This window comes from Ovis canadensis, chromosome 21 (assembly GCF_042477335.2).
Source record: "Ovis canadensis isolate MfBH-ARS-UI-01 breed Bighorn chromosome 21, ARS-UI_OviCan_v2, whole genome shotgun sequence".
Lineage (NCBI taxonomy): Eukaryota > Metazoa > Chordata > Mammalia > Artiodactyla > Bovidae > Ovis > Ovis canadensis.
The window spans coordinates 50,432,413-50,460,184 of record NC_091265.1 but is presented as its reverse complement, the minus strand read 5'-3'; the positions used below and the strand labels follow the sequence as shown (position 1 = coordinate 50,460,184).

At 48.0% G+C, this 27,772-nt stretch overlaps 1 protein-coding gene across 5 annotated transcripts in view; it reads left to right on the top strand.

Annotated features, from left to right (window-relative positions):
- The window catches only part of NTM (neurotrimin), a 956,964-nt gene that overhangs the window by 820,582 nt on the left and 108,610 nt on the right, over positions 1-27,772 (top strand). For all 5 annotated transcript variants that reach the window (XM_069566687.1, XM_069566684.1, XM_069566686.1 and 2 more), the window contains one exon: positions 13,672-13,797. In XM_069566687.1, coding sequence (XP_069422788.1) covers positions 13,672-13,797 — 126 coding nt within the window. The remainder of the gene's footprint in view (positions 1-13,671; positions 13,798-27,772) is intronic.

Sequence of the window (27,772 nt, the reverse complement as noted above, 5' to 3'; positions counted from 1 at the left end):
CAGTCAGATGCCATGAGAGGTTTTTCAGCACGGGGTGATCTGGTTTATGTTGTGGTTTTTAATTGGTCCACCTGTGATGCAGAAACTGGAATATCCATTTAAATAGTGGAAAAAGAGAAGAGAAGAGAAGGCATCGATGCAGAATGAGGGTTATTTTTGAGACAAAGTCTATGGAACTTAATAAGTGGATGTAGAGTTTGAAGCAAAGGGCAACATGATGGACAATTGCTACATCTTTGTCCTTGACGGGGAGACAATGATGGTGTCATGAACTAGGATGGGATGATTAGGTGAGGAATCTAGACCTCTCTTTGGGACATAGCAAGTGGACTTGTCTATTGAACAACTAAAGATCAGGCCACCTTGCTGTCATTTATTTAGCACACACTGTATACCTGATATTATTCTAGGCTCTCAAGTGTATGGCTTCATTGAATCCCCAGGATAACGTGATGGGAAGAAGGTGAGGCTCTTTGATGAGCACAGATAGCCAAGTGCTATTCAAACACTTGTCTCTAGCAGTTCTTATGGGTGAGGGCAGAGGCTGGCAAGGAGACCATACCATGGTATGTCCGAGTGGTCAGGCGCCCTCCTCTCTGCACCAGGAGAGGAGAGCTCTCCTCCCAAGTGGTGCCAGGGAGCAGACGGCCTCTTGTCAAGTTTCACTGACATCCTGACGGGCCCACTTCCACCTGCTGTGAGCTGATGAGGGGGAGAGAGAGTTATTGTTGAATTCCCAGCTTGCCCTTTTCGATATAAAGTTCACTTGTGGTATTTTTTTTAACTCAGGTTGCTAATGCATCTTGTTCTCCAGAGTGTGAGGGACCCAGCCTCCCTCGTAGCCTTTAATTAGATTCTGGATGATAACAGCTTCACCGAGAAGCAACTGGTGGCGTCCCCCCCCTCCGCCCCCGTCTCAGGGGGAGGTAAAAGAATCTAATAAAGACATTCAGTGTGTCTAGGTGATGTGTTTGACAAGCTTTGTATTAACAAGAAGTCTTGTTAGAACTTTTTTTTCTTTCCCACCACACTCCCTCCTTGGCCCCGGATCCCTGGTATTTCGCAGGAGAATTCACAGAACTGAGAACTTGTAGCTTCAAACAGACCAGTGCACATCTCCACCTCTTGTCCTAGAGGGGAAGAGGCTTCACCTTGATCTGTTCGCAGACCGTAACCTTTATGAGAGATTTAGTGGCAATAAAGCCTCGGAACAAAAACTCAGCTTAAAACCAACTGACAGGTTACTTTGCACAGCAGTGGGGCCACTTCCTAGGCCTCTGGATTCAAGGCCAGACAATGAGATGTTCCTTCCATTCACGTTAATTATTCCCAAAGATGCTTGTCACAGGGAGGGAGGTATCACTCACAGTTCCGTTTTGATGTCTGCAGCATCAGTACTTGGATGGGGAGAGGCAGAAACTCCCCTCCGCGCTCCTCTGAACTTAACCTTGCAGGTGCTTGAGGGAAGGAGAGAAGTCTGTGGGAAAATTTGGGCCATACGGCAGTCCAGGCGGGGTGGGGAGGACTCCGCGGCCACTTCCTCACTGCCGTCAGCACAATTCTCCACTGCACGTGGTTTTATAGCTTGTGTTTGAGCGTGTAACTACCAGTGCTTTTAGGCAATTAGAATTAAAATGCTGATGACGCCATCCAAGCAGCTGAGAATGGAAGCAATCTTGGCACCACTGGCAGTCAGCAGATTGACAGCCTGGAGATGCCGGGTTCCGTAGAGTTGAGTGCAGGGCCCCTGGGAGGCAGGGCCTCTGTCCCTGCCCTGCCGCTTTGCCCCTTGGCCCCCATCTGACCCAGATGAGGCAGCCTGGGAGTAAGGGATGATTGGAGCCTGCTCTCCTGGGAAGCTCGCAGGGCAAGAGGGGAGTCCGAACAAAAAGAACCATTTCCAGGAATCTGGAAGATCATGGTGACACGTACAGACACATCTGCGTAATGTTTTCTCTCAGGATGGCCAAGGGTGAAGTTCATCATGGGGTCTGGTGAACAGCCGCGCCAAGGGTTGTAGAAAGACTGTTCTCTCTGCAAGGTGTGTTTCTGAGCAGAAGCAAGAACATTCAGAACATCCAGGGGCAGAGTTAGTGAACATCTTCCTGAATGGGGAGAAATAGAATCTTTGCTGAAAATGCAGTGGGAGCATCGGAGCTGAGGACATAAAACTGAAGTAGGTAGAGGGTCCCTGCATCCAAGGCCAAGGCTGCCTGCAGGACCCAGCTGTGTGTCCTGAGCCAGGTGGGGGCTGTGTCACCTTTCTCTGCAGATCTCTGAGGCTTCTGCAAAAAGTCTCTCTGGAGGATAGGGTCTAGGATACAATAAGACGTTAGCCACACTTGGGTAGCTGTCCTTAACTGGCCCCTCGAGTTTCATGGGCATCAGCTGTGTGCCTTCTTTAGAACGCGAGAGCCACCGGAAGATACCAGAGGTTGTTGTTCAGTCGCTCAGTTGTGTACAACTCTTTGCAGCCCCCGTGGACTTCAGCCCTGCAGGCTGTCCTTCACTATCTCCCAGAGTTTGCTTAAATTCATATCCATTGAGTCAGTGATACTATCTAACCATCTCATCCTTTGCCACTCCCTTCTCCTCCCACCTTCACTCTTTCCCAGCATCGGAGTCTTTTCCAATGAGTCAGTTCTTTGCATCAAGCGGCCAAGGGAGCTTCAGCTTCAGCATCAGTCCTTCCAATGAACACTCAGGACTGATTTCCTTTAGGATGGACTGGTTGGGTCGCCTTGCAGTCCAAGGGACTCTCAAGAGTATTCTCCAACCACAGCAGTTCAAAAGCATCAATTCTTTGGCACTCAGCTTTCTTTATGGTCCAGCTCTCATATCCATACATGACTACTGGAAAAGCCATCAATTTGATTACACCAGCTTTGACTTTGCCAGATGCCAAGGCAGAAAAAAAAAAATCTGCTTGAAGAGGCCTGGGGGCAAGGCCTCCAAGGACGTGGCGAGGCTGTGGTTGCTGGGACCAGCAGGATAAGACAACTCGTGGTGCATCTCCCCAGCCCCTGTGTCTGCATGGTGTGGAGGAAGCTGGCTCGAGGTTTGCTGTCAGGAAGCCCTGCTCAGCCCTTCTGGGTTAGCTTTTACAGCAGACCCTAGTGCTGTTTATCAGGAGTGGATTGGACTCTGTATTATGTTGATTGATCACAGTAGCATTCATTTGTGGTATAATTAGCAATTCACTAAGTGCTTTCAGTTATGGGATGTATTTCATCTGATCCCAAAGCCCTGTAGGCAGAGCTTAGGTCTCAGATCTGCCACTTCCTAGCTCACTGGCTTTGAACGAGTTAGTAGTTGTTTACAGCCTCAGCATTTTACGTTAAATAGGAAAATACATGGGTTCAGTTCAATTCAGTCGCTCAGTCGTGTCTGACTCTTTGCGACCCCATGAACTGCAGCATGCCAGGCCTCCCTGTCCATCACCAACTCCCAGAGTCCACCCAAACTCATGTCCGTTGAGTCGGTGATGCTATCCAACCATGTCATCCTCTGTCATCCCCTTCTCTTCCTGCCCTCAATCTTTCCCAGCATCAGGGTCTTTTCAAATGAGTCAACTCTTTACATCAGGTGGCCAAAGTATTGGAGTTTCAGCTTGAGCATCAGTCCTTCCAACGAACACCCAGGACTGATCTCCTTTAGGATGGACTGGTTGGATCTCCTGCAGTCCAAGGGACTCTCAAGAGTCTTCTCCAACACCACAGTCCAAAAGCATCAATTCTTTGGCACTCAGCTTTCTTAACAGTCCAACTCTCACATCCATACATGACCACTGGAAAAACCATAGCCTTGACTAGACGGACCTTTGTTGGCAAAGTAATGTCTCTGCTTTTGAATATGCTGTCTAGGTTGGTCATAACATTCCTTCCAAGGAGTAAGCATCTTTTAATTTCATGGCTGCAGTCACCATCTGCAGTGATTTTGGAGCCCCCAAAAATAAAGTCAGCCACTGTTTCCATTGTTTCCCCATCTATTTTCCATGAAGTGATGGGACCGGATGCCATGATCTTCGTTTTCTGAATGTTGAGCTTTAAGCCAACTTTTTCACTCTCCTCTTTCACTTTCATCAAGAGGCTCTTTAGTTCCTCTTCACTTTCTGCCATAAGGGTGGTGTCATCTGCATATCTGAGGTTATTGATATTTCTCCCGGCAATCTTGATTCCAGCTTGTGTTTCATCCAGCCCAGCATTTCTCATAATGTACTCTGCATATAAGTTAAATAAGCAGGGTGACAATATTCAGCCTTGCCATACTCCTTTTCCTACTTGAAACCAATCTGTTGTTCCGTGTCACATTATTTATCAATTGTACAGAAAATATCGGAGTCCTCTTTCCAGTTTTCCTCATGAAATCATGTATGTGAATCAGGTTCTTGATGCCATTTTGTTGTACCCTCATTTTCATTTTTGAGGACCTCAGTGTTTATAAATTTTAGTTGATTTCTCTCTAATAGAGAATCTGTAGTCTGTCTGACTCCCTGTATGAAGACCTTGGGTTAGCTGCAATCACCTCTCTGAGCATCAGCATCTTTACTGTACAATGCAGGGAATGTGTATGGGTTCCCTAGAGGATTTAAGAGGAAGCAACAAGTGATAAGGAAATTCCAAGATGGCTCAATAGTTAAAAAAAAAAAAAAGTCCACCTGCTAATATAGGAGACTCAGGAGACAGGAATTCAATTCTTGGGTCGGGAAGATTCCCTGGAGGAGGAAATGGCAATCCAGTATTCTTGCCTGGAGAATCCCATGGACAGAGGAGCCTGGCAGGCTACAGTGCAGGGAGGTCGTAGAGAGTCAGACATGACTGAGTGACTGAGTGCACACACACAGCAAATGTTAAGCTCCTGACAAAGCACTTGGCTTACAAGGTGTCCTTGCTGTCTCTCCTTCCTTCATGAACTGGTCCCTAAAGAGCTGAGTGTGGAGCAAGAAGCCAGTCACGTGCCTTCAACCCAAAGCAAGTTGCTTTCACACTAGAACTGGAAAGCACTCGCCCTGTCTGGATATCGTGATGAGCAATGATTCTCTTACATCCGCACTTTAAACAATTGATGAAGAGAGCATTCTTAGCAATTTCTTGGATGTTGCCAAATATAACAGCGCACTGATGGTGGCAGGTAGGTTGCTGTGAAATTCAATTTGCGCTAATATGCCCAGAAGCAAGAAAGCGTGGCGTGGGGCCTGCGTGGTGTTTACCCTCCTCCCCACGTCTCTATCAGGCATGAGAAAACCAGGTCAGGATCAGAGCTCACAGAAACTTCCCCCTTTCAGTGGATCCTGAAAGGAACACATTCCGAACTTCGGAACCAGTGGCTTATGACTAATCCCAGATAAATCACTAGCTTTTCTCCCCAGGCTTCTTGATTTTTCCCCCGCAAACAAGAAGGGTTTTAACATGGGGAGTGAGAAAGAGTAAGATGTAAGAAATGACAAAATGATTCTGGGTAAAGAAATAGCAACCCGCCCGAGGCTGTGTCGTCAAGGAGCTCTCTGTATTTTCAGACTCTGATTTGGGATTCTGAGTATCTAGGATCTAACCTCTCCCTTCTGGCGAGTGGAGAGAGCAAGCACAGTGCTGGGGCAAGGGAGGGTCCTTTTGCAAACCCCCACCCCACACCCACTGCATCCCATGTCCTCACCTTAAGACCCTGCTGCTGCTAAGTCACTTCAGTCGTGTCCGACTCTATGCGACCCCATAGACGGCAGCCCACCAGGCTCCCCAGTCCTTGGGATTCTCCAGGCAAGAACATCAGAGTGGGTTGCCATTTCCTTCAATGCATGAAAGTGAAAAGTGAAAGTGAAGTCGCTCAGTTGTGTCCAACTCTTAGTGACCCCATGGACTGCAGCCCACAGGCTCCTCTGTCCATGGGATTTTCCAGGCAAGAGGACTGGAGTGGGGTGCCATTGCCTTCTCCACCTTAAGACCCTGCTTACCTCAAAAGCACTAGTAATTCTGAAGAAGGGATGAACACCCACTTGGGGAGTGGTCAAGCCCATCTCAGCCTCTAAACAAAGTGTCCTTCTTCTGCTCCCACACTGCACCTGATGTCTATATTTAGCCTCATCTGGGCCTCTAGAGATACACATTGTTAGTAATATCGATAAATCACATTTGAATAGTACTTTGTGCTGAAAATATAATTTCTCACAGTTTTATCTGATCCACAGAGCATGTGCTTTAAAAAGGCAAGATAGGTATTCATATAATTAAAATAATCTGTGAGTTAAATGATTGACATGAGTTTATACAGCTAGAAACAGTCAGCCTGGGCTTAATACTCAGGTTTCTGGGGCAAAGCTGAGGATTCTTTCTATCAGGAGACCCCATAGATCCCACGATACCTGAAGACATTCCCTATTATACAAATATTTGTCCTGGAAAAAAGGAAGAAGGGAAAAGGAACGAAGAAAAGACAGGCTGACTAGTCTTTTCAGACAAAATAAGCCAAGAGAATGCCCCTCAGTGGACTCAGCAGTGGGTTTGATGGATCATTTCTCTGTCACGATACAGGGACAGCTAGGACCCCTGGTTGCAAGAGGCGGCAGTTACAGCCTGCCTCACATGAGCGCTCCCCAGGAGCTGCGGCTCTGGGGTCCAGTGTACAGGGCAAGGCCGATGCAAACGAGAAGGAAGGTTAGGAAGAGCCAGTGATGGATAGGGAAGATAACAACACCGTCATGCAGACACTGGAAAGTCCAAAAGTATGCTGATGAAACCTCTCACCCACTCTCCTGATAGAGACCGATGCTATGTAGGAATAACCAAGGGCTGTGTGTGGACAGGTGGTCACAGGGAGCTGCAAAGCCAGGTGCCCGCCATGGGAGGGTGCATCAGCAAGACCCCAGTCAGGGCACCCACTCACTGCAGTACCTCTGTGTGCAGAGAATCCATCTGGGATCAGACATAAGCTGCAGTCTGTCTCACCATCTGGATAACCTGGCACACATCACTAACAGCTCACAAAGCCTTAGTTTCTTCATCTGTAAATCGGAATCATAATAGTGCCATCTCATAACATTCTTGTGAGATAAAATAAAATAATGGAGTCACACTTCCTATAAAATTTCTAACGCATAACAGAAATTCACAGTCTCAGTGCGTATATGAGATGGTCAAATTCTGTTTTTGTGTGCCCATCCATGATTCAACATGCATTTCTTATTTTTCTAACCCATCTATCTGCTCATTAAAAAGAAAACACTTTAAAATTCTGCATTATAAACTCCCTACACATTACAGATGAAGATGTACCTTCACCTGTAAGATGCAGGGAAGGAAACAACGAGGGTGACCCAGGCGTCTCCGATTGCCGGGAACTTTTCTGGTTTCAGCCGTGAAATTCCCGTGTTCTGGGAATCGCCTTGTGCGCCATGTGTGCTTCGCTCAGTCCTGTCCGATCTTTGCGACCCCATGAACTGTACCCCACAAGGCTCCTCTGTCCATAAGGATTCTCCAGGAAAGAATACTGATGTGGGTTGCCATGCCCTCCTGCAGAGGATCTTCCCAACCCAGGGATCGAACCCAAGTTTCCTGCATTGCAGGCAGATTCTTTCCTGTCTGAGCCACCAGGGAAGCCCAACTTCCAGGTAAACCAGGATACTTGGTCAGCTTGGAGATAATATCTACTTGTGGGATTAATGCAGGGCTAAGATAAAGTGGGGCTTCCCAGGTGGTGTGCAGGGTGAAGAACCCACCTGCCAATGTAGGAGATGCAGGAGACATAGGTTCGATCCCTGGGTAAGGAAGACCCCCTGGAGGAGGAAATGACAACCCTCTCCAGTATTCTTGTCTAGGAAGTCCCGTGGACAGAGGAGTGGTGGGCTACAGTTCTTGGGGTTTCAAAGAGTCGAATATGACTTAGTTACTGGAAAAACAACAATTTAACAAACAGGAACCACTGAAATTATTATATACTCTGAAAGCCTTCAAGGGCTATTTAGAGATGTTGAGGAAGTTTAGTTATTTCCATACGGCCTTGTCAAAGCGCTCATTCATTCATTCATTCAAAACCTACATGTTGAACACAAACTGTGTTCTGGCGTCGTGTCGTTTGAACAAGACAACCAGTTGGGCTTGCATTTTCCTTGGGAGAGCAGACCATATGCAATAATCTGGTGTGGGGGTGTTCTACATCAGGAAAGATGATGGAGGAAGGCTTCCTGGAGGAGCTAAGATTTAAAGAGCAAGACAGACCTGGCCGGGTGAAGAGTGGGGAGCAAGGAAACTATGAAGAACCAGAGAATGACCTGAGGTGTTTGGGGAGGAAGGGAAGGCAGTGGCTGGACATTCCTACACCAGGTTATGGACACAGGCCTGGGTGTTTCTGGACACCAGGAAAGCTGGGGGTGTTCCAGATGGGTCCTTTTAATTCTGTGAAGACACAGGTCCCAAGGCCTTAGCTGTGATGCAGCCCTTGCTGTGACAGCAGTCCCGAGCTGCCATGGGCATCTCAGATCTTCACTGCAGAGAGGAGGTGAGGGTCGGGGGTGGGTGTGAGGAGGGGGCACATGCCCTCAGCAGCAAAGGCAGCATCTAGGATGCTTAGATCTGCATGTGTCCTCAGGAGCCTGGTCCAAGGCACTTCTGCACATCCTCAGCCCCACAGGACCGTGAAAGGCTAATAAAGCATCTTAATTTGCATTTAATAGGGTATCTACTGTGCGCTAAAAACAGCCAATTGCTATTTATTAATGACATAATTATTAGAACTTAACACCTGGGCAGTGGAGGCTACATGAAGAGTGAGGAAGTTCCCCAGAATACTGTTTTAATAATTATGTTATTTAATTATTTACACATTTGAATTAAAATTCAATAAGAGCCAGATTATACCTTAACATAATACATTAATGTGGAACTCGATCCAAAGAGCATGGCTGAGGGGGTTTCCACCTTTCTTTCCAAACTAACCTGACCATTTCCCAATTGTTCTGGTTCAATAGGGATCGATTTTCTAGATTCAGACCTCAGAAGTTGGCAGAGATGTCACATGCATCTATGTGGAAATAAGCTGATGGCCTCTTTTAAGGGTCCATGGACTCTTTGCAGATCTCAGACTCACCCCAGACCTCGATTGTGTGATCCCAGCTGCCAAGAGGACAGTCCTGCCAGTCTGCTGGTCCCTCGTCATCCCCAGGAGCTTGTCTAATACAGAATCAAACTAATGTTCTGCCCCAAAGAAGTTACTCATGTATGTAAATGAATGAGCCATCCAGCTCATTGTTCTGTTGAACAGAACAGCCTTCATGTCAGACTCCAGGCTCCTGAATCTTCCACCTGGGAAATCCCCAGGCACCACGGCTTGACCTTGGTGTTGCTCTCAAACCCACCCTTTTCTTTCCACCCTTACAGAGCCCATGGTTTAACCCAGGCCTTGAAGATCACTTGTAGAAATTGATTTCTCAACTCAAATTTCTGTGTATTTGCTCTCTCTGACACCTTGTTACAAGCTTATTTTGCTTAAAGCATATTAATATGTATATATATTTACTATATACCTATATATAGTATTTCCTCTTTTAAACAATTTCAGATGCTTGCCATTGCCTATAGGATGGAGTTAAAACCCAGGAAGTGGATTAATCCTTGAGTGGGTTAAATTTATCTACCATTCATTTTGTGTTGACATGACATACATATTTGCCAAGCACTGTGTGTGCATGCTCAGTCTTGTCCAACTCTTTGCAACCCTATGGACTGTACCCCGCCAGGCTCCACTGTCCATGGTATTTCCTAGGCAAGAATACTGGAATGGGTTGCCATTTCCTTCTCCAGGGGATCTTCCTGACCCAGGGATCCAACCCATGTCTACTCATGTCTCCTGCCTTGCAGGCAATTCTTTCCTGCTGAGCCACCAGGGAAGTCCTCACCTAATACTAAAACTCACTTATTGCATACTTCACAAAGCTTGGAACCTCTGTTAGTGCATTTCACAAACTTACCCCTAAGTCCTGAGAAGAACCCTGTGAAGTACATGCATTTGGCTTCATGACATGAAGGTGTGAAGCGCAGAAGGTTGAGGTGATGGAGCCAAGACTGCCCAGCTTGAGTGCAGTAGATCCAGGATCTGGACCACTGCTCTCCACTGCCTCTGCATCCTCACTTGCATCCTGGATTCCTGCCTTCCCATCTGCGCCCGTGCACTTCTGTCCCACCTGAAGCGGCTTCACTTCCTTCACCTTCTTGATTGTATCTCCATTGTCGATCCCAACACTAGACTCTGTGGCCCAGGAGAAGCTGTTCCCATACCCTCACTGGCTGTGATTCTCCCACACTAACTCACGGAACTTAATGTCTGTACTGCTGGTGTCCAGTCACACACAACCCTGTGATGCACTGGGATGTTTATAGGCAGTTTCCCCCAATAGATTGTAAGGTCATGGAGGATCCACAAAACGTGCATTTCTGCGCATCATGTACACACCTAACCCACAGTTATGTATGCAGTAGGTGTTCACGCAATGCTTTTTTTTTTCAATGTGGACCAATTTTAAAGTCTTTATTGAGTTTATTACAATATTGCTTCTGTTTTATGTTTTAATTTTTCGGCCATAAGGCATGTGGGACCTTAACACCCCCGAGCAGGGATCAAACCCACACCCTCTGCATTGGAAGGCAAAATCTTAACCACTAGACCATCAGGGAAGTTCCTTACTCAATGTTTGATGAGTGACTTTTGGCCCTTCCTCCTTCAGTAGCTATTCTTCCATTAACAATGATGCCTGGCCATCTGGAATGCCTTTCCTCCTCAGAACTGATTGATGTTTACTTATCTCCTGGGACTTGTCTGAGGTGTCTCCTATCCAAAGAGCCCTCCATGACATCCATCTCCACACTGGCTAGGGTGTCTCTCTCTGCATTTCCTCACCACCTTATTGTATTACATTAAAGGGATTTGTTTCTGTTCTGGTTTTTGCATCTCTAGACTGTGGACTCCTTGAGGACAAGCACTGTCTTTTTATTGCCATGTCCTTGGGGCTGAGCACAACACTGGCATATGGAAGTACTCAGGGAATATTGATGGGTGAATGAATGAACACATGTGTGAATGAAAGCAATGCAATCTTAGTATGTTTCTAACAGCCTGCTTGATTAGCCAAGGTAAGATGCAGGACGTATCCATGGAAACAAAATAAAATTGTAAGTAGCCCTATCCATTGGCCAAAATCTTCTTATGAACATGTATTAGCCACTATCACAGTGCATCCTTGCCAATTTAGTTTACTTTTACATACTGACAGCATGTTAGAAGTTGCCTCCTGGACAATGATACTTGTAATCTCCTTGCATCTTAGGCGCTGTGCCAGTTTGGTTCTGATAATTGGGTTTGCACCTCTGGTCAGACCACCTCACCTCTCTGCCCTGAATCATCTTCCTTTCAAGTTCATCTGAGGGCAATCTGCCATCTTCAAGCTCTACTCTGAGGCAGGCTTGAAAGGCCAGCGAGCATTTCACCAACTTCAGCTGCATGAGTTGGATGAGTTCCAGTTGTGAGAGGAGGGAGACAATTCTAGATGATTCTTCCAAGCATGAGGTGTGATGGTCTCATTTGATATACTCACTCTGCTGACAGCTCTGGCCCAAAGTGCCTCCTCTTCCACTCGGGGACTGTCCATTGTTCTCTAGTGTATGATTAGCAGATTAGCTATCATGTAAGAAGCCAGGAAAATGAACTCCCAGCAAGCCCTTCCAAAGCAAGAGTAATTCATTACCCAGCCTAATTTCCACTTAAAATGTACTTTGAGCACACTTCCAACTACAAACCCTAAATCACCCTGTGTTCACAAAGTCCATCATTTTTTATTTTATTGCGTGGCGTTGGCGTGACATAATCCCTTGCAGAGCATCTCAGAGTGCTTTACAGATCAATAAATTACTTACCTGCAGAGTTGAAGCGATGTCTGCAAGGCCAGCACCATCATTCTGCAGCAGCCTGTCCTCTGAGAAACAGGCAAGGCTGTGCAATTGCCAAGTGGGGGCAGGATCAGGGCTGGGGCTTCAAGAATTACATCCCAGTTAAAACTGTGTGTATAAAATGCATCAGATTTAAATGACTTAGAGAGCTTAGGAATTGGGATCCTTCAGATGGTCAGCAAATCAAGTGTTCAGTCATTAACTCATCAAGTTTCTTTCCCTTCTGGAAGTTTCAGTTTAGCTTTTATAATGACACAGCCATAAATCACAATGATATGTCTTAGAAGTTTCAGATCTTAGAGGTTTGGGTCACTCCCTAGCCCTGGCTACATCCTCCTTCACACTGCTTCTACCTGAAGCTCCATGTGGATTTAAGTCTAAAAATGATGAATTGGTGCTAGCTTTATGCAAGGTGCTGTATTGGAGACAGCAGAAAATAAAATGATGAGCAAGGCTCTTGTACAGTGTCTTCCTGTATAATCATGTATAGTCAAGGGAAAAAAATGACACATGTTACATAAGCCAGCTTATTTTAATACTGTGGAGGAAGCTACATGGTCTCCAGGATGGAGAGGCAGTGCCCTTGGGCATGGCCTGGAAGACCTCCTGGAAGGGATGCTGGCTCAGCCAGGCCTTGAACGATTCCAGTCAGTCTAGACAGTTGGAGAAAGGTGCTAGGGGATCAAAACCAGAAGCAAGGGCTTGAGGCTCAGGAAACAAAGTCCAGTGAATGCTTGTTAATGTGCATTCCTGGTTGGGTGGGGCTTAGAGATGGATGGGAAGTCAGTTTTCAGGAGAAGGAGGGAAAATGGCCAAGAATAGCTATCTGCAGACACCTCTATATCTGGAGGAGGAAATCCAGCATAATCAGGAGTGAGTTATGAATAGTTCCAGAAGAGAAAAGACAAGCGCAGAAAGTTCCAACTAGTCTTATTTTTGTGTGAGTGTTGTGCTGGGGGTCTTAGCTGCATCTGGGAAATAAGGGTGATACTCAGCTTGCCTGGGGTCTCCTGCAGGCCAGGTGACATCGTGTCTTGGGGGATCATGGGTTCTGGAAAGACACTTGGGGGTGGCTCAGAGGCGTGCTGATTGAAGGAGGAAAACTCATGTGAAGACTCCTATGAGAATTGGACAGAGAGGCCATGTAAACTTGAAGCAGTAGTGTGTCAGAACCAATGGTGGCAGAACTGAAATGACACATATTATTGGCCTGATTTTGAGGTTGTTATAAGCATGTAGCTAGGTAGGGAAGTGGTTCCTTTGAGCAACCGTTCTAATTCCATCCTATAAATATTTGTTGTATTTTTACTATGAAAATACATAGTAAAAGTGTTTGTGGCTCAGTTGTGTCCAACTCTTTGCAATCCCATGAAGTATGGCCTGCCAAGCTCCTTTGTCTGTGGAATTCTTCAGGCAAGAACACCAGAATGGGTTGCCATTCCCTTCTTCAGGGTATCTCCTAACCCAGGGATCGAACCTGTGCCTTCTGCATTGCAGGCAGATTCTTTACCATCTGAGCCACCTTCCCAGGCTCTCCAACGTTGCCTTTAAATAGGAGGAAATATAAGCTGAAGTCAAGGTGAGATGTTTCTCTCAAGTGGAAGGTGATCCCTCTGGTTCCTCCTCATTGACTGTAGCCCCTGTGTTTCTGTCCCTGGGTTATTCTGCCCACTCCCCTTTGAAGACAACGAAGAAATATCTCAGCAAAATTTTAATTTTCCTTCTACCTGTTTCGTCTCCACAGTATCTCCCAAAATTGTGGAGATCTCTTCAGATATCTCCATTAACGAAGGCAACAACATCAGCCTCACCTGCATAGCAACGGGTAGACCGGAGCCCACAGTTACCTGGAGACACATCTCCCCCAAAGGTAAGAGAAGCGGCTTGGGACATCATGTCATGCGAGGAAATGGGAGAATCGTTGGCTGTGGCAGGAGGTTATGGTGCTGGTGGCCTGGTCACAAGGATCCCGCATTCTTGGTGGCCTGATAACAGCATACTCGTAGCTCTACAGAGAATATCGGTGTTCTCAATGCAAGACGAGCATAACCTCTAGGAGTCCAGAAATCACACTGGAGGATTGATGCAATCCCTGGGAGAGTAATCTCCCTTGTTTCTGGGTGAAAGGGTGGTGAGATGTCCTGGGTGACTTTTCTGTTCACATTGGATGGTAGAGTGCTCAGTTCGGTGTTGGTGGCATTGTTCAGCTGGCTGTGGTAAGAGAGAGAAAACACAGACACACAAAGATGGATGAGAGCTTGGAATGGCCATGTTCCTAAAAGGAACGTTTCCAGGCCTGTACTGCTTCAACATTGCCAAGTATCTGGTCTCCAGGCCATGAGTCCTTGTGTCGTTCTCCTCTGATTAATCCTAGATAACAATTATCACTTAATGTGTGACTAAATTGCACAACTCACTTTGTCCAATCTAGGTGTTTTGTAGACCAGACAAAGTGTTGTTTTGTGCTTGCATAGACTGAACCTGAAACTTTAACAATCTAAAGCAAGATGCCATTTGTTAAGGGCTTCCCCGGTGGCTCAGCAGTGAAGAATCCACTGGTAGTGCAGGAGATGCCGGAGACGAGGGTTCGATCCCCGGGTCGGGAAGATCCCCTGGAGGAGGGCATGGCCACCCACTCCAGTATTCTTGCCTGGAGAAGCCCAAGGACAGAGGAGCCTGGTGGGCTACAGTCCATCGGGTCACAAAGAGTCAGACGTAACTTAAGGGACTGAGCGTGGGCGTCATATATTATAACGCTAGCTTTTATGGAAGGCGCGTTACATGGTTTCATTTGTTCTTAAATGTCGGCTGAGTGCTTGGGGATATAGCGATAAGCCAGAACAGGGAAGTCTCTGCTCTCATGAGCTCACATCCTCACGATACAAATAACCAGTGATATTAATAATAATAATAAGTGGCGATAAGGATGGGAAAATAGAACAGGGTATGTTGACGGAAGAACAAGAGGTTTGGTCAGGAAAGGTGTTTGACATGGTGACATTTGAGCTGAGACCTGAATAAAAATCCTTGAATTTCATTGCTTGTATCTGGCTAGCCTAAAATACACTCATGTACATATGTATGTATATATGTGTGTGTTTATATGTAGGCATTGTTGGCTTATGAAGGTTTAAGATGCTAAAGGACAGATACCCACTATTGTAAAATAGATAAACAACAAGGGCCTACTGTAAAGCACAGGGAATTATACTTAATATCTTGTAATAACCTATAATGGAAAAGAATTTGAGATATATATATATATATATAGCTGAATCACTCTGTTGTACATCTGAAACTAACCCACTATTGTACATCAACTATACTTCAATAAAAATGAAGATGCTAAAGTCACTGCAGGAGTGGTCATTTGTTTGGTGCTACAGTCTGAGTCCCTCTAAACCGGACCCTGAGATGGTGATTGGTGAGCTAGAAGTTTATCGGAGGTGGCCCTGGGCTCAGCCCTGTGAAAGGGCAGTGGGGGTCGGGCTGGGGGAGAGGTTGACTGTGGCGCCATGTGTGAGAGCAGGATGCCTGTGGGGTGTTCTGAAGACAGGGCGGATTGTCCCCTACTGAAGGTATGGGGGTGACCTTTTACAACAGGACCGTAGTTGGTCAGAGAATTTGAGCTGTGAGCCCAGGCCAGGTATCTCTCTTCCTACTGGAGCTGAGGACTGTCTGGTCCACCCCAGGACAGGCGTCCTCCGTTCCTGAAGAAGGCAGGGCATCGCAGGGTCCGCTACACCTGGGATTTAATGCAATCAGTTGAAGAAGACTGCATAGGCCCCAGATAGCAAATTCCCTCGCTTGGGGTGACAAGTCGCCGTAAGGACATTGTCACAGAAGAGGTGAGATTTTCAGTGTGTTTAGCTGAAACCCTGAGAACTCTCCATAGCCACTGCACTTGAGGCCTCCACTGTGAGCGAGGGAATCAGAGATGCTTGCATTTCTGCCAGTCTCTCAACTGGAACTGACCTTGCAGGTGGCATGGCCCACAACCTTGGAGGAGGTTTCACTGTACCTAAGATCGCTAGTGCTGAAAAGTGGTCTTGGGGCACATCCCAGGGAAGGGAATCCAGGTGGACAGACTTTCTGGTTCAAGGTGCACGCCATCCATCCCTGAAAATGTCGGGTCCTCAGTGCCGCTGGACGCTGGGACGGTCCGTGCCTTTAGAATCCGCAGAGCATTCATCATCTCAGCATCATGGACTTTGCTTCTATCAGGAAGCACCTGGCCCTCCATCCTGCAAGTCCGCCTCTGACTCCTGTTTGATGTCTTTTCTCATCCCTCCACTGGCCCTGCAGCTCTTTGTCCTTTTCTGGGTTCTTTTTCCTCCTTTCCTTTTCTTCCCTTTCTTCCCTTCTCCTCCATACGTCTCCTCTTTTTGTCCTGCCCTTTCATGCTCTCTTTATTTCTCTGCTTTCCCATCTCTCACAGCCTCCTGCACATTCCTCTTCCATCCCATTTCATCCCACATTGTCATCTCCTTTTCTCTGTCTTCCCCTCACAATCACTTTTGTCTCCCCACTGCGTTGGCACCTTCTCCGTTCTTCCTGCTGAGGTTCGCACCGCTGTATGCTAGCATCCTTCCCCCACCCCGGCCATCCAGCTGCCTCATTTTCCCGGGAGACTTTACCTGAGCCCTGGCCAGAGGCATCCATTTTCCTGGGGTTTTAGCTGCTATGGAAACAGAAGATGGATCAAGATGGAGAGGAGCAGGATAATCAGAATCTACCTGTGGATCAGAGTAATTTAGACGCGCAGCTTTTCCCAGATCCCCGGTCAGGATTAGCTACCCAGATTCAAGCTGACGAGAGACATGCCACGTGGTAACTAATCACCTCGGGGCTCACGGGGTGCTGCTTTCTCGGTGACTGATTATTTGGAGATGAGAGCTGTCATTGGGCTGTGGCTGAGACCAAACTGAAGCTGGAGACCCTTAGCGGCCAGAGCTTCATCTCACCCTACTAAGTGTCTGCAAAATGCGGCTTATTTTACATACAAGTGGACAAGATGGGGGTTCCTTGGAAGAAAAGATGCCCTGCACCCGAGCGAAGGCTCCACAGACAGAGCCTCTGTCATCCCTGCTGCCAATCTGTGTGGGCAGGTCACTCAGTCAAGGTCATTGTTATTATACTCACACCCCTGAAAGCCCTCCGTCCGGAGGGCGGACCCGGGCCAAGCACTGTGGGCAAGCTTGATGGCTTCACTACGTCTTCTCTCCTGAGTGATCTGTTTGTTCTTCACGTTTCTGAAAACTCCTAGTATCCTCTATCACAACTCAGATGGTGCTCCCTGCAATAAGCTGACATTGGTTTATAACATTGTATAAGTTCCATGCATAAAAGATTATATTTTGACTTCTGTATATGCTACAGTGAGCTCACCGCCAAAAGGCTGGCTTCCATCCACCTCCATACAGTCGACCCCCTGCTCCCATTTCACTACCCGCCCCACCTCCCCTCCAGTAACCTTTATTCTGGTCTCCGTATCTATGTGTTTTGGTTTAGTTTGTGTGTATATATATATATATATATATATATATATATTCCCCATATAAGTGAGATCGTATGATATTTGTCTTTCTCTCTCTCACTTATTTCACTTAACATAAGGTCCCAGCTTTCACTGCCTTTTATGTGGAAACAAAATAAAGAAGTGTTAACCACCATTGTATAATAGTGGCTTATATATCCAGATATACAGAAGCTGGGAGTGATCTTATGGTGGGGAGGGGGTGGCAGGGTCTTTCTCAGAATGTGTCTGCTTGGCACATTACATCAGAAGGCGAAAGTGTCAGCTGTCCCTGTCCAGAATAGAGAGAAGGTAAAACTTCTAAGGCCACCTCTTGCCATTGCTGTGGAATGTGAGAAGTAACATTTCACCCGTTGGTACTGGTTGCATGTCTTATTGGCTCCCCTCATGTACTTAGAGCTCCCAGGAGTTCAAGGAGAAGGTGTACCAGCTTTGTAGAGATACCTGCCCTCACTGTACATACCGTTTGGAAGGGTCCAGGTGTTGCCTTGGTCTTTTCAGGACAAAAAGCCCATCTCACTTTCTCCTACAGAAATGCCACCTAGAGCTACACAAATGTTGCAGTGGCCTCTTGCCGAATCCGCCATTTTAAACTGCTGCTCCAGGCACTGAAGGACCAGCAGTGGCCCCCAAAGTCCCGCAGACACAGCCCCCACCCCCCGCCCCACCACTTGTGATTCTGTGTCTTGTCTTCTCTTTGCCTTCTCGAGATGTTCAAGAACGTATCTTAGCACAGCTCTTCCTATCCAAAAGAATACCTTTAATGCTGTCTATTCCTCTGAGTCTTCTAAGTAAACAGATATCCCATCTCTTCCAGTGTGTCCCAAGAGATGCTTTTTAGGACGTCACAATTCATAGGAAAGTATTCTCAAAGCCCAGTTTTATGTCTCCAGCTTCCGCTGGGCTGTCAGAACTTTAGAGAGGAAGCTGAGATTTTTGTATTTCCACCTCATGAAACCCAGTTGAAGGCTGAGTTCAGCTACTGTATCTATGGGGTCTGGACTCCCTGACCATCCTAAAAGAAGCAGTCCTCCTGGGTACACCTACCTCAGCCTTTATCCCATCAAATACAACACTGAAAATGACTATGTCACCAAGGCTATTGAGAGGAAGCTTCCAACTTGGGTATTGGCTGGGGGCTCAGGAGGGTCCAGAGATCAGTCCACAGAGATGTCCAGATTCTGGCTCATGAGTTCTTTGAGACCAGAGCCTGTGTCTCTCTTTTCTCAGATCTTCTACCTCCTAACTCAATACCCAGCACCCAGAAAGCATCTAAGAAATATGTGTTGATCCCATAAACAGCACTTGTGCTTGCTGGTACCCCCAAGGGCATGACCGTTCTCCTACCTAATTCAAAGATTTCATCTGCATCCTTGAGGGATTCTCCTCCACTTGATATTGTGGTCCAGAGCTGGTGTGTTTCTTACTGAGACTCTGCCAGTGAGTCTCCAGGAGATTTTCTCTGGTCTTTTTCTCAGGAGATTTTCTCAAGTCTTTCTCAATGTCCCTCTGGCGGGGCAGCTGCTGTGGCAGCTGGACGTCTCCTTGAAGGAGTGACTCCTTTTCAGGTTCTCTTTTGCAAGGGCTGAGATGGCTCCCGAACATCTTTGGAAGTGGATCTTGGGTGGGCTGCCTTCTGCCCTTATCCCTGCCTCACTGCAGTTTCTCTTGCAATGTCTGTGTTTCTCTGACACGTAATTCACCGGGCCCTTCCGGGCGCCTGAGCCTTTTGCACGCTTGCTCATCATCCCAACCCACCTGTGCCTAAACCCACAACAACTTCCAATGGTTTTGTAAATCAATCCTGGGTATTCCCAGAGAGAATGAATTCAGTGGTCCATGAAAATATACTCTTCCTCATGGGTTAATAATCATAATAATAATACAAAGAAAGAAATCCGTACCAAAAAAAAGAAATATTATTTAAAACGTCTCGCCTCCATCCTTCAGTGTATGAAGTGAGGTGGAGTAGAGGTGGAGTGTTTCTTCTCAGGCCCCACAAAGACCCTAGGGTTGGGCGATGCAGAGTTAGAGCCAGACTGTCCATCCATTGAGCTGCACACCAAGTCCATCTCTTCCCACAGCACAGAGTGGATGCTTCTGCAAGCCTTCCACACCCTCACCTGTGGGGATGGGCCACCTGCCGCCGCTGCCCATTCCCTTCCACCTCCTCCCTGAGCTCTCCTGCTGGACTTGAGGACCCAGGGGGCTGTCGGCTGTCCAGGCCCATCCTTGTTTCTCAGAGCCTTCAAAGGCACCAGCTGGTGAGGACAGGGTGACCCGCGGATGGGAGGGCTTCTCCAATGTTCTGAGCCCTCCCTGACCCGCCCCCCAGGCCCTCCCCTGGCCCCATGCCCACCTGTTTCCCATTTGTCAGCATTGACAGGCCTCCCTCCCCAGCCAAGCAGGGCACGGGCACACTAATTGGCACTGGAAGTATCACAGCTTGAGTCCAACCAAAGCTGGCAGGTGCCGCAGCTCTGGTGACAGCTCTGCGGAAGGGTGTCAGCAGTGGAGCTCCAGCGTGCCACCGGCTGACGCGGCACCCTGGCACTAATGAGCAGCCTGTCAGCACCCACGTCAGGGGCCCCGCGTGGCACAGGGATCATTAGGACGGCCAACGAGAAAAGAAGTCTGCGGCAGAGAGGCGCCGGGGCTGGGAGGGAAGGAGGACAAAGCGGGACTCAGGGCTTCACCTCGCCCACCAGTGTTCACCACCCCAAAGGAGGGGGCCAAAAAAAAGACGCAGGAAAGACAAAGATCTTCTTGAAAGGCCTCTATCTACGCCCACCCTGGACAACTCGTGGAACCTTGTTCTGGTGGCTGCCCTGAAATTAGCGGTACAAGCGATACATCTTTTCTGCCATAAGCCGGGTGGGGGTGCAGGGGGCACGGACCTCAGTGACTGAATCACCTCTCCAGTCACGGCCAAGGTGTGTGAAGCCAGGGATTAGCCTAAGTTCCAGAGAAACAGGGGCCTGAAGGAGTGGCGGCCTGGGGATCTATGTTCTTTGGCTCCGTGTCAGGGAGGCTCCCTGGAAAGGGGACCTGCTGAGCTGTGAGGGGCCTGCCTATCTTCCACTGGAAGGTTGGAATCCGGGCGAGGCAGTGAGCAGAAGGCTTCTTCCCTGGGGTGTTGCTTCCCACAGATGGGCTGGGGTGATGAGCAGTGTGTCTGCTCTCTCCATCTGCTTCCTGAGGACAGGTGAGAATGGTCCAGCTGGTCCTTTCTTCTGAGACGTGTGCAGTGTCTGGCCCTTGTCTGAGGCTCTGACCACCTGCAGTGACTCCTTGTCCTGGCTGGCAGTGACCTTCCCGAAATGGGTGATTTTGAAGGCAGGTCCAGCTGCGTTTGTGTTCCCTTCGACAGCTCAGTGCCTGGGTCCCCTTCTTTCTTGGGATTTTGTTCCTGCTTCTCGGCAAAGCACTTAGAACTTCCGGGATCTGGTCACAGACCCCAAGGGCCCTCCGGCTTGTGCTGTGGGTCATATTGGGGCTTGAGGTTCACCTCCTCCTAGGACTCACCCTGCTCTCCTTACATATCTCCCTGCAGCTTCTCGATCGAGGCCTACTCTTTTCTTAAGACCAGACTCAAAGGCTACCTGTTTGAGAGCCTCTGGTGACTTTCTTCCAGCAGAGCACCTCAGTCCTTCCGCCCAAGACTCCACAGCACTCTGCACGGCGGTGATGTTCGCCATTGCCCCAAGGCTCTGGGGGACTCCCTGACCCCGTGTCCATGGGATCAGGGGAGCAGCGGCAGGCCTCCTGTGGTTGCCTTACCTCCAGTGCCGAGCACAGTGCCTGACAGTGCCAGGCACTGTAGGGGATCATGGAAGGGCCAAGCGCCCGGTAGTGCAGATAGAGCATGTTTCTCCCCTTTTTAAAGTTGAGTCTTGGTGCCTAATTTAAAACAAAATCAGCCTTAGTAAGCAAAGGGTAAGATCCAGGAATGTCATACCTGCATCATCACGTTTCACAAACCAATCAAAGGAGTTTGTATAAGAAATGCCTCTCCACCTGCCCCTCCCCGCCCCGGGAACAGGCTCCCTAGTGACCCAGGACTGAGCCTCAGACACTTGGTCTGTAGAATAGAGCTAACCAGGCCCTGCCAAGGTCGAAGTGGCTTGATAGTCATGCTTCCCAATGCAGGGTGGCCAGCTGACAACATACAGCAGGCGCCTAACCCTGGTGGCTTCCGTCACTCAGCCCAGCTCTTCCTCTTCTCTCCCACCCAGAAGACAAGAACAAAAAGGAGGAAATTAAAATTCCTTCCTCTGAAAAGGTTAAGTCCTTACAAAAGGACTCAAGCTCGGTCAATTGCCAGAAAGGCTAGATAGTCAAAGGTGCTTCCTCAGCACCTCCCTCACTCTCATGATTTTCTAATTAACATAGGTGCTTGATTAAAATTCCCAGAGTACCCCAAGTAGCCATCCCAGGAGGGAACACATAATTGCTATTGCAAAAGATATTACAGCGCTCATTGATGGTGGGAGAAAAAAAATAATTGCATCATAATCGAAAGTGGTGGATGTCCTGTCCCAGGGAGCAGGGGTGCATACGGTATTAGGTCCAACCTGTACAGAGAAAGCAGTTCATTATGATAGAGATAAACCAGTGGTCCATCTTCAGGTATGGGGCAAAGCAATCCACAAACTCGTTAAGTAAATGGTTTAAACACAGATAAAGGTAGCAAAGAGGGAAGTGGAGAGAGACATTTATAGATCACTCTTTTAACTCTGTAATTTTCTTTAACTGTAACATTATGGCTACATAGATACATTTAGGGTAAAATTTGCCAATGTCAATAAGGGTTTTGTAAGTTTAATATTTATGATCTGGTTTAAAGCAATATTAGAGCTGTGCAGCTTCCTACTTCAAAGAAGAGGGAAATCATAAAAAGACTAGTGGGGAAATTAATGAGTTCAATGTGCCTCAATTGAGAACATATGGAATCAAGCCTCCGTCTAGAAACCGAGGGCAGGAGTGCACACCACAGACGCTGTTTGTGGTTTTACCCAATTATTTTAAAACCCTTGAAAAATGTTGTAGAATGAGACGTCTGCTGAATGCAGGCACTGCTAACAGCATCCTCCCCCACGCTCTCCCGAGTCTTGGGCTATTTATGCGGGTACTTGGTGACCGTTACCAAGCAGAACTGTTTTGATGAAACGAAAAAGGAAACAAAAAAGCAGAGAGATTGTATTGTCTTCCTCACAGATGCTACGCCGCCCTGGCTCAGTTATTACAAAGGCCGGTTAAAACGGCAGCCCCTCTAGGCCAGGAGACCCCATCTCTGAGGAGCATACCTGACAGGCAGCTCTTTGGGGGGGGGGTACAGAAGGGCCTCTGCAGGGCATCACCCTCCACTACAGCCATGAAGCCTCCTCTCTGAGGAATCCCCGTAGACCAGATGAGGGCTTCAGGAATCCCACAGCCAAGACTCACCAGGAGCTGCCAGGAGAGTTTGGAGACAGTTTGCGATCAGATTGTCCTGGCCACGAGGACTTTGCTATGAGGCTTTGACATTACACCTGCTCTTCCATCCTGCATCTTATCTTGACCTGTGATGATTGCTTTTTCCCTAGAGTCTGAATGGAAGGGTCTCTATTATCCAACCACAATAACTAAGACTCTGAGGATATGCAAAAACGTGCTATCCACTCTTATAAACCTGCAGCAGAGTCGTATGAATTCTTCTCAACAGCAGTGTGAGGCAGGTCCTGTGATGAGCTGCTTTACTGATGAGGGGGCTGAGGCTTGGAGCATAGACAAGTGGGCCAGGACACAGGGCTCCAAGTGGCAGAGCTGAAACCCCAGCCACGGCCGCAGTGTCTCCAGAAGGCATGTGCTTAACCGCTGTGCTGTACAGTGCGACCCTCCAAGGGTGGTCCCTGGGCCAGCATCACGGGCATCACCTGGGTCACACCCCAGACCTCAGATGGGATGCAGAAATCTGCATTTTGGTAAATCCCCAGGCAATTGTGATGCATGCTTGAGAGCCACCGCTGGGTGCTGTTTGCTCTGTGCCGGGCACTCTGCTTTCCATACCATAATATCACTTAAATCCTACAGACGCCCTTACAAGTAGGCATCATTTCCATTTTGGCAATGAAGAAACAGAGAGCTGATAGGAAAACTGGCCCACAGATATTAAAAAGGTGAAGTTCAACTCCAAACGTTTTTGACTCCATGATTCGTATTCTTTTTTAAAAAATCTTTTTAATTTTTATAATGTTGTATTGGTTTTCTGCTGTATAGCAACGTGAATCAGCCACAATTATACATATACCCCCTCCCTCTTGAGCCTCCCTGCCTTCCCCCCGTCCCACCCCTCTAGTCGTCACAGACTGCCAGACGAGGCTCCCTGTGTACACTTCTCACCAGCTCTCCACTTTACACATGACAGTGTTTATAGGCTGGTGCTATTCTCTCCGTTTGTCATATTCTCTGCCCCCTCCACTGTGTCCACGAGCCCGTTGTCTACATCTGCATCGCCATCCTTTCCTGCAAATAGGTTCATCAGCACTGTTTCTCTAGATTCCATATGCATGCGTTAAGATACGATGTTTGTTTTTCTCCAAGATTCATTTTCTTTTCCCTGTGTTGCTTCTGACCCGTGGCTTCTCCATCTCTGGGACATGACTGCTCTCTTTCAGGCCTCCTTTCTGCCCAGACTCTGTGGTCCTCGGGTTCCCAGCTTTCCACAGTATTCCTACAAGTTCAGCCACACTCTTGTCTAGACCCTGGGCTCCAGGCTGGGCTCCGTGCTGGGCCAGCATGCTCCATCCTCCCCAGGCTCTCAGGTGCCTTCCAGTGGATCTTTGTACCATTACCTCTGAGAGCAGCGGACACAGCCCCCAGCACGCGCGGCCAGCGCTCAGTTCTCAAGGGAGGCATCGTCCTCCCCAGAGCAGCTTGTGTGAGCTTCAGGCTCTCTTCCCTCCCCCGCCCCCCGGACCATGGAGCACGCCTGGCAGTGTGGCAGCTGCTCTCTGACTCGATATATTTCTTCCTCATGTTAAATACTATCATTCACTCACACAATGGTATGTCTTCTGCTTTGATTGTTATTATTAGGTTGTTTTACACTTTAACGGCTTTAGATATGAAAAGAAATTGCTGGATGCCAGGCTATGTTTTTCATTATCTGATTCCATTCAGTTTCGCTCCGTGTCCTTGTGGCATTTGGCACACTTCATCTTCCTAGGGGTGTAAAATGCCTTTCCGGCTGGAGCCAGGACAGTCAGAGAGCAATCAGCAGAATACCAATTCCCGTTCTTCCAGATCCAGGGGCCAGCCTCCCTCGAGGCTGGGCTGTACACGCTCTCCAGATGTCCCACAGTTGCCTAGGTGTTTGGGGTCAGGACTAGGTAGCCCTTCCTTGCCTAAGAGCATCATCCTACCCTTTACTCTAACAGAGGTTGATTCTTCTACATTAACCCTCTCCCCTAGCCCCACAAACAAATCCCTCTTCTCTTCTCTTAGCAAGAGTTAAAAGGAATGACTTTGGGCTTAATCATTACTTTGACAGATTCTGGACTCCTTGTGTTTAACAGGTCTGGAGCCCAGGAGGCCTCATGCTCCTTCCTAAATCCCCATGTCACTGCTTTGCCCTTTATGGGATGGTTCACTGGGGTCACAATGGTTGACAGTATTCGGCCAGACATCTGCGTGATCGAGAAAGACGGATGGCTTCTTCCCTCCATTGATTTATTTCCTCTGTCGCCCATCATCTCCAAAAAGGATTAAAGCAGAGAAGGTGACATGGATTTTTGTGCCCAGAAAATCTTCTGGACAAAACAATCTTGGTTGTTTCTACATTGATTCAACTATTTACTCAATAATTGCTGTTGAACACCTGCTTCTCTGCAGCTGTCTCAGGCCATGCAGATCCATGGGAGGACAAAGCAGATGGAATCCCTGGTCTCACAGAGCTTATATTCTACTGGGAGAGACAGAAAGTAAATCCAAGGAAAAGTGAACCTGAGAGTGTGTGATATGGTAATTACTGTGAAAAAAATTAACCAGGAGAAGAGGCAGAGAGATTGTCAAGCATCAGTTTGGGGTTTGCAGCCTTCCATAGAGTAGATACGGATGGACTTATTAAGAAGATTCCCTATAGAGGTTAGGGGAGGAGGTATTTGGGACTTTGCTGGCAGGGCTGGCTGTTGAGTCCCAGGCTCAACATGACACATCCAGGCTGCTCCAGAATCGTCATGGAGACCACCCGGCTCTGGAAGACTTGCTTAGTTCCTGCTCGCCTCTCAATGGACTCTAAGCTTTAGGAGGGTGGGGAGCCTGCTTCTCCTTATTTACCACCATGTCCACCAGTGCAGAGCGTGCTGCACTTTCCCTCTGGCAGTCGCTAAGTATTTGCTGAGTGAGTGAGTAAAATAAGCATGGGCTTGGACTTCCCTGTGGTCCAGTGGTTAACACTCTGCACTCCCAATGCAGGGGCCTTGGGTTTGATCCCTGGTCAGGGAACTAGAAAATCCTTCATGCTACAGCTAAGACTTGACACAGCCAAATAAATACATAATTAAAAAACAAAAAAGGTGAACACGGGCTTGCAGTGTGAGTAGTTGTGCAAGCATGCTAGAATGTTACAAGGTTCAAGTCAGAAATGGTGGTCTTTTCAGTAGTGACTTCAGGTTTCGTAGAATGACGCGTTTGGGCCCATGAGCGTGGTGGTAAAGGGCTGAGATGCAGGACAGGTCCGTGGGGAGGCAGGATCCAGCTAGCTGGTGGCACGAGTATCTGACAGGTCACCAAAGGGAACGCTGAAATCAGGCCGGGTAGTGGCCCAGGAGAGTGACCAGTAGGGCTGTGATCCAGGAGTGAAGGTTCTCAAAGCATCATGGGGAGTTTGGGACACCAGTCCTTGGCGGCAGGAAGTGGGGAGGGTGTAGGTGCAACATTGTCAGAGGCAAGAGCTCGAAGATCAAGTTTTTCAATAAGAACGTAAAAGAGTAAGAACGTAAAAGATTTTCAAGTTACCTTGGGGGGTGAGGGAGACCATCACCCCAGCCTCTGATGCTGAAACCAACAACCCAACAGTTTCTTGAGAGCCCCTCAGGAGGTGCCGACCTCAGGGAATAGCTGGATTTTGGTTAATAAAGGCATTCCGGGGGGTGCTCAGCCCAGAAGCTGAGGTCAGGGGCAGCATTTTGCTTAGGAGGTGGGTGTTCCAGAAGCAGAGCCGTCAGACGTGGAAAGTGGGGGGGTGTGAGAGCTGCAGAGCATCGGAGGTGGGGAGGCGACCCCCTCCCTGCGTGCCCCCCCCACCTGGAAGTGAGGGGTGTGAGGCTGGTGGGGTCCAGCCCCCATGGTCACCAAGGGAAGGAAGGAAAGCACATTGCACAGGCTTCAGCTGCAGCCTCAGTCCTTCTCTTTCCTGAGCCTTCAGGTGGGTGGTGACAGTAGGTAGCTGTTGGCAAGACCAAGCCTTCTGATGATCCAGAGCGAAGAGGCTGACCTTCAGGAAGCTACTGAAAGGTCAAGGATCATGAGATGGCATGAGTGGAGAATAAATGTGGAACATGGAGATATGTAGGGGACCGAATTGCCGGAACTAGTCATGGGTTTGATGTAGGTATGGAGCTGAGATGAGAACTAGGTATGAAGCTGAGACGACCCCCACGTTTCTGATTTCACCTCCTTTGCTGCCCATTTCGAGGGGCTGGGGATTATCCTTATGGCTGTTCTCTCACGTGGCTTCGTTGTTGTTGTTCAGTCACTGAGTTGTGTCCGACTCTTTTCAACCCCGTGGGCTACAGCACACCATGCCCTCTGTCCTCCACTATCTCCCAGAATTCTGTTGAGTCCGTGATACTATCTAACCATCTCGGCCTCTGCTGCTGCCTTTTGGCCTTCAGTCTTTCCCAACATCAAGGTCTTTTCCAGTGAGTCAGCTCTTCGCATCAGGTGGCCCAGTCCTTCCAATGAATATTCAGGATTTGTTTCCTTTAGGATTGACCGGCTTGATCTCCTTGCTGTCCAAGGGACTCTCAAGAGTCTTCTCTAGAACCATAATTCAAAAGCATCAGTTCTTCACTGCTCAGCCTTCTTTATGGTCCAACTCTCCATATCCGTACATGACTACTAGAAAAACCATAGCTTTGGCTATATGGACCTTTGCTGGCAAATGTGACTCAAGTGGCTAGGTAGAATATTAGGAACCAGCTGGTGCCTGATTTATTTCTGCCTGTTGATCCACGTGGGTTAGTTCCCTTTTCTCCAAAAGTGATCGTTGCAACCCCAGGCTTATTTATTTATTTATTTATCTTTAGAGAATCAGGATTTATTAGAT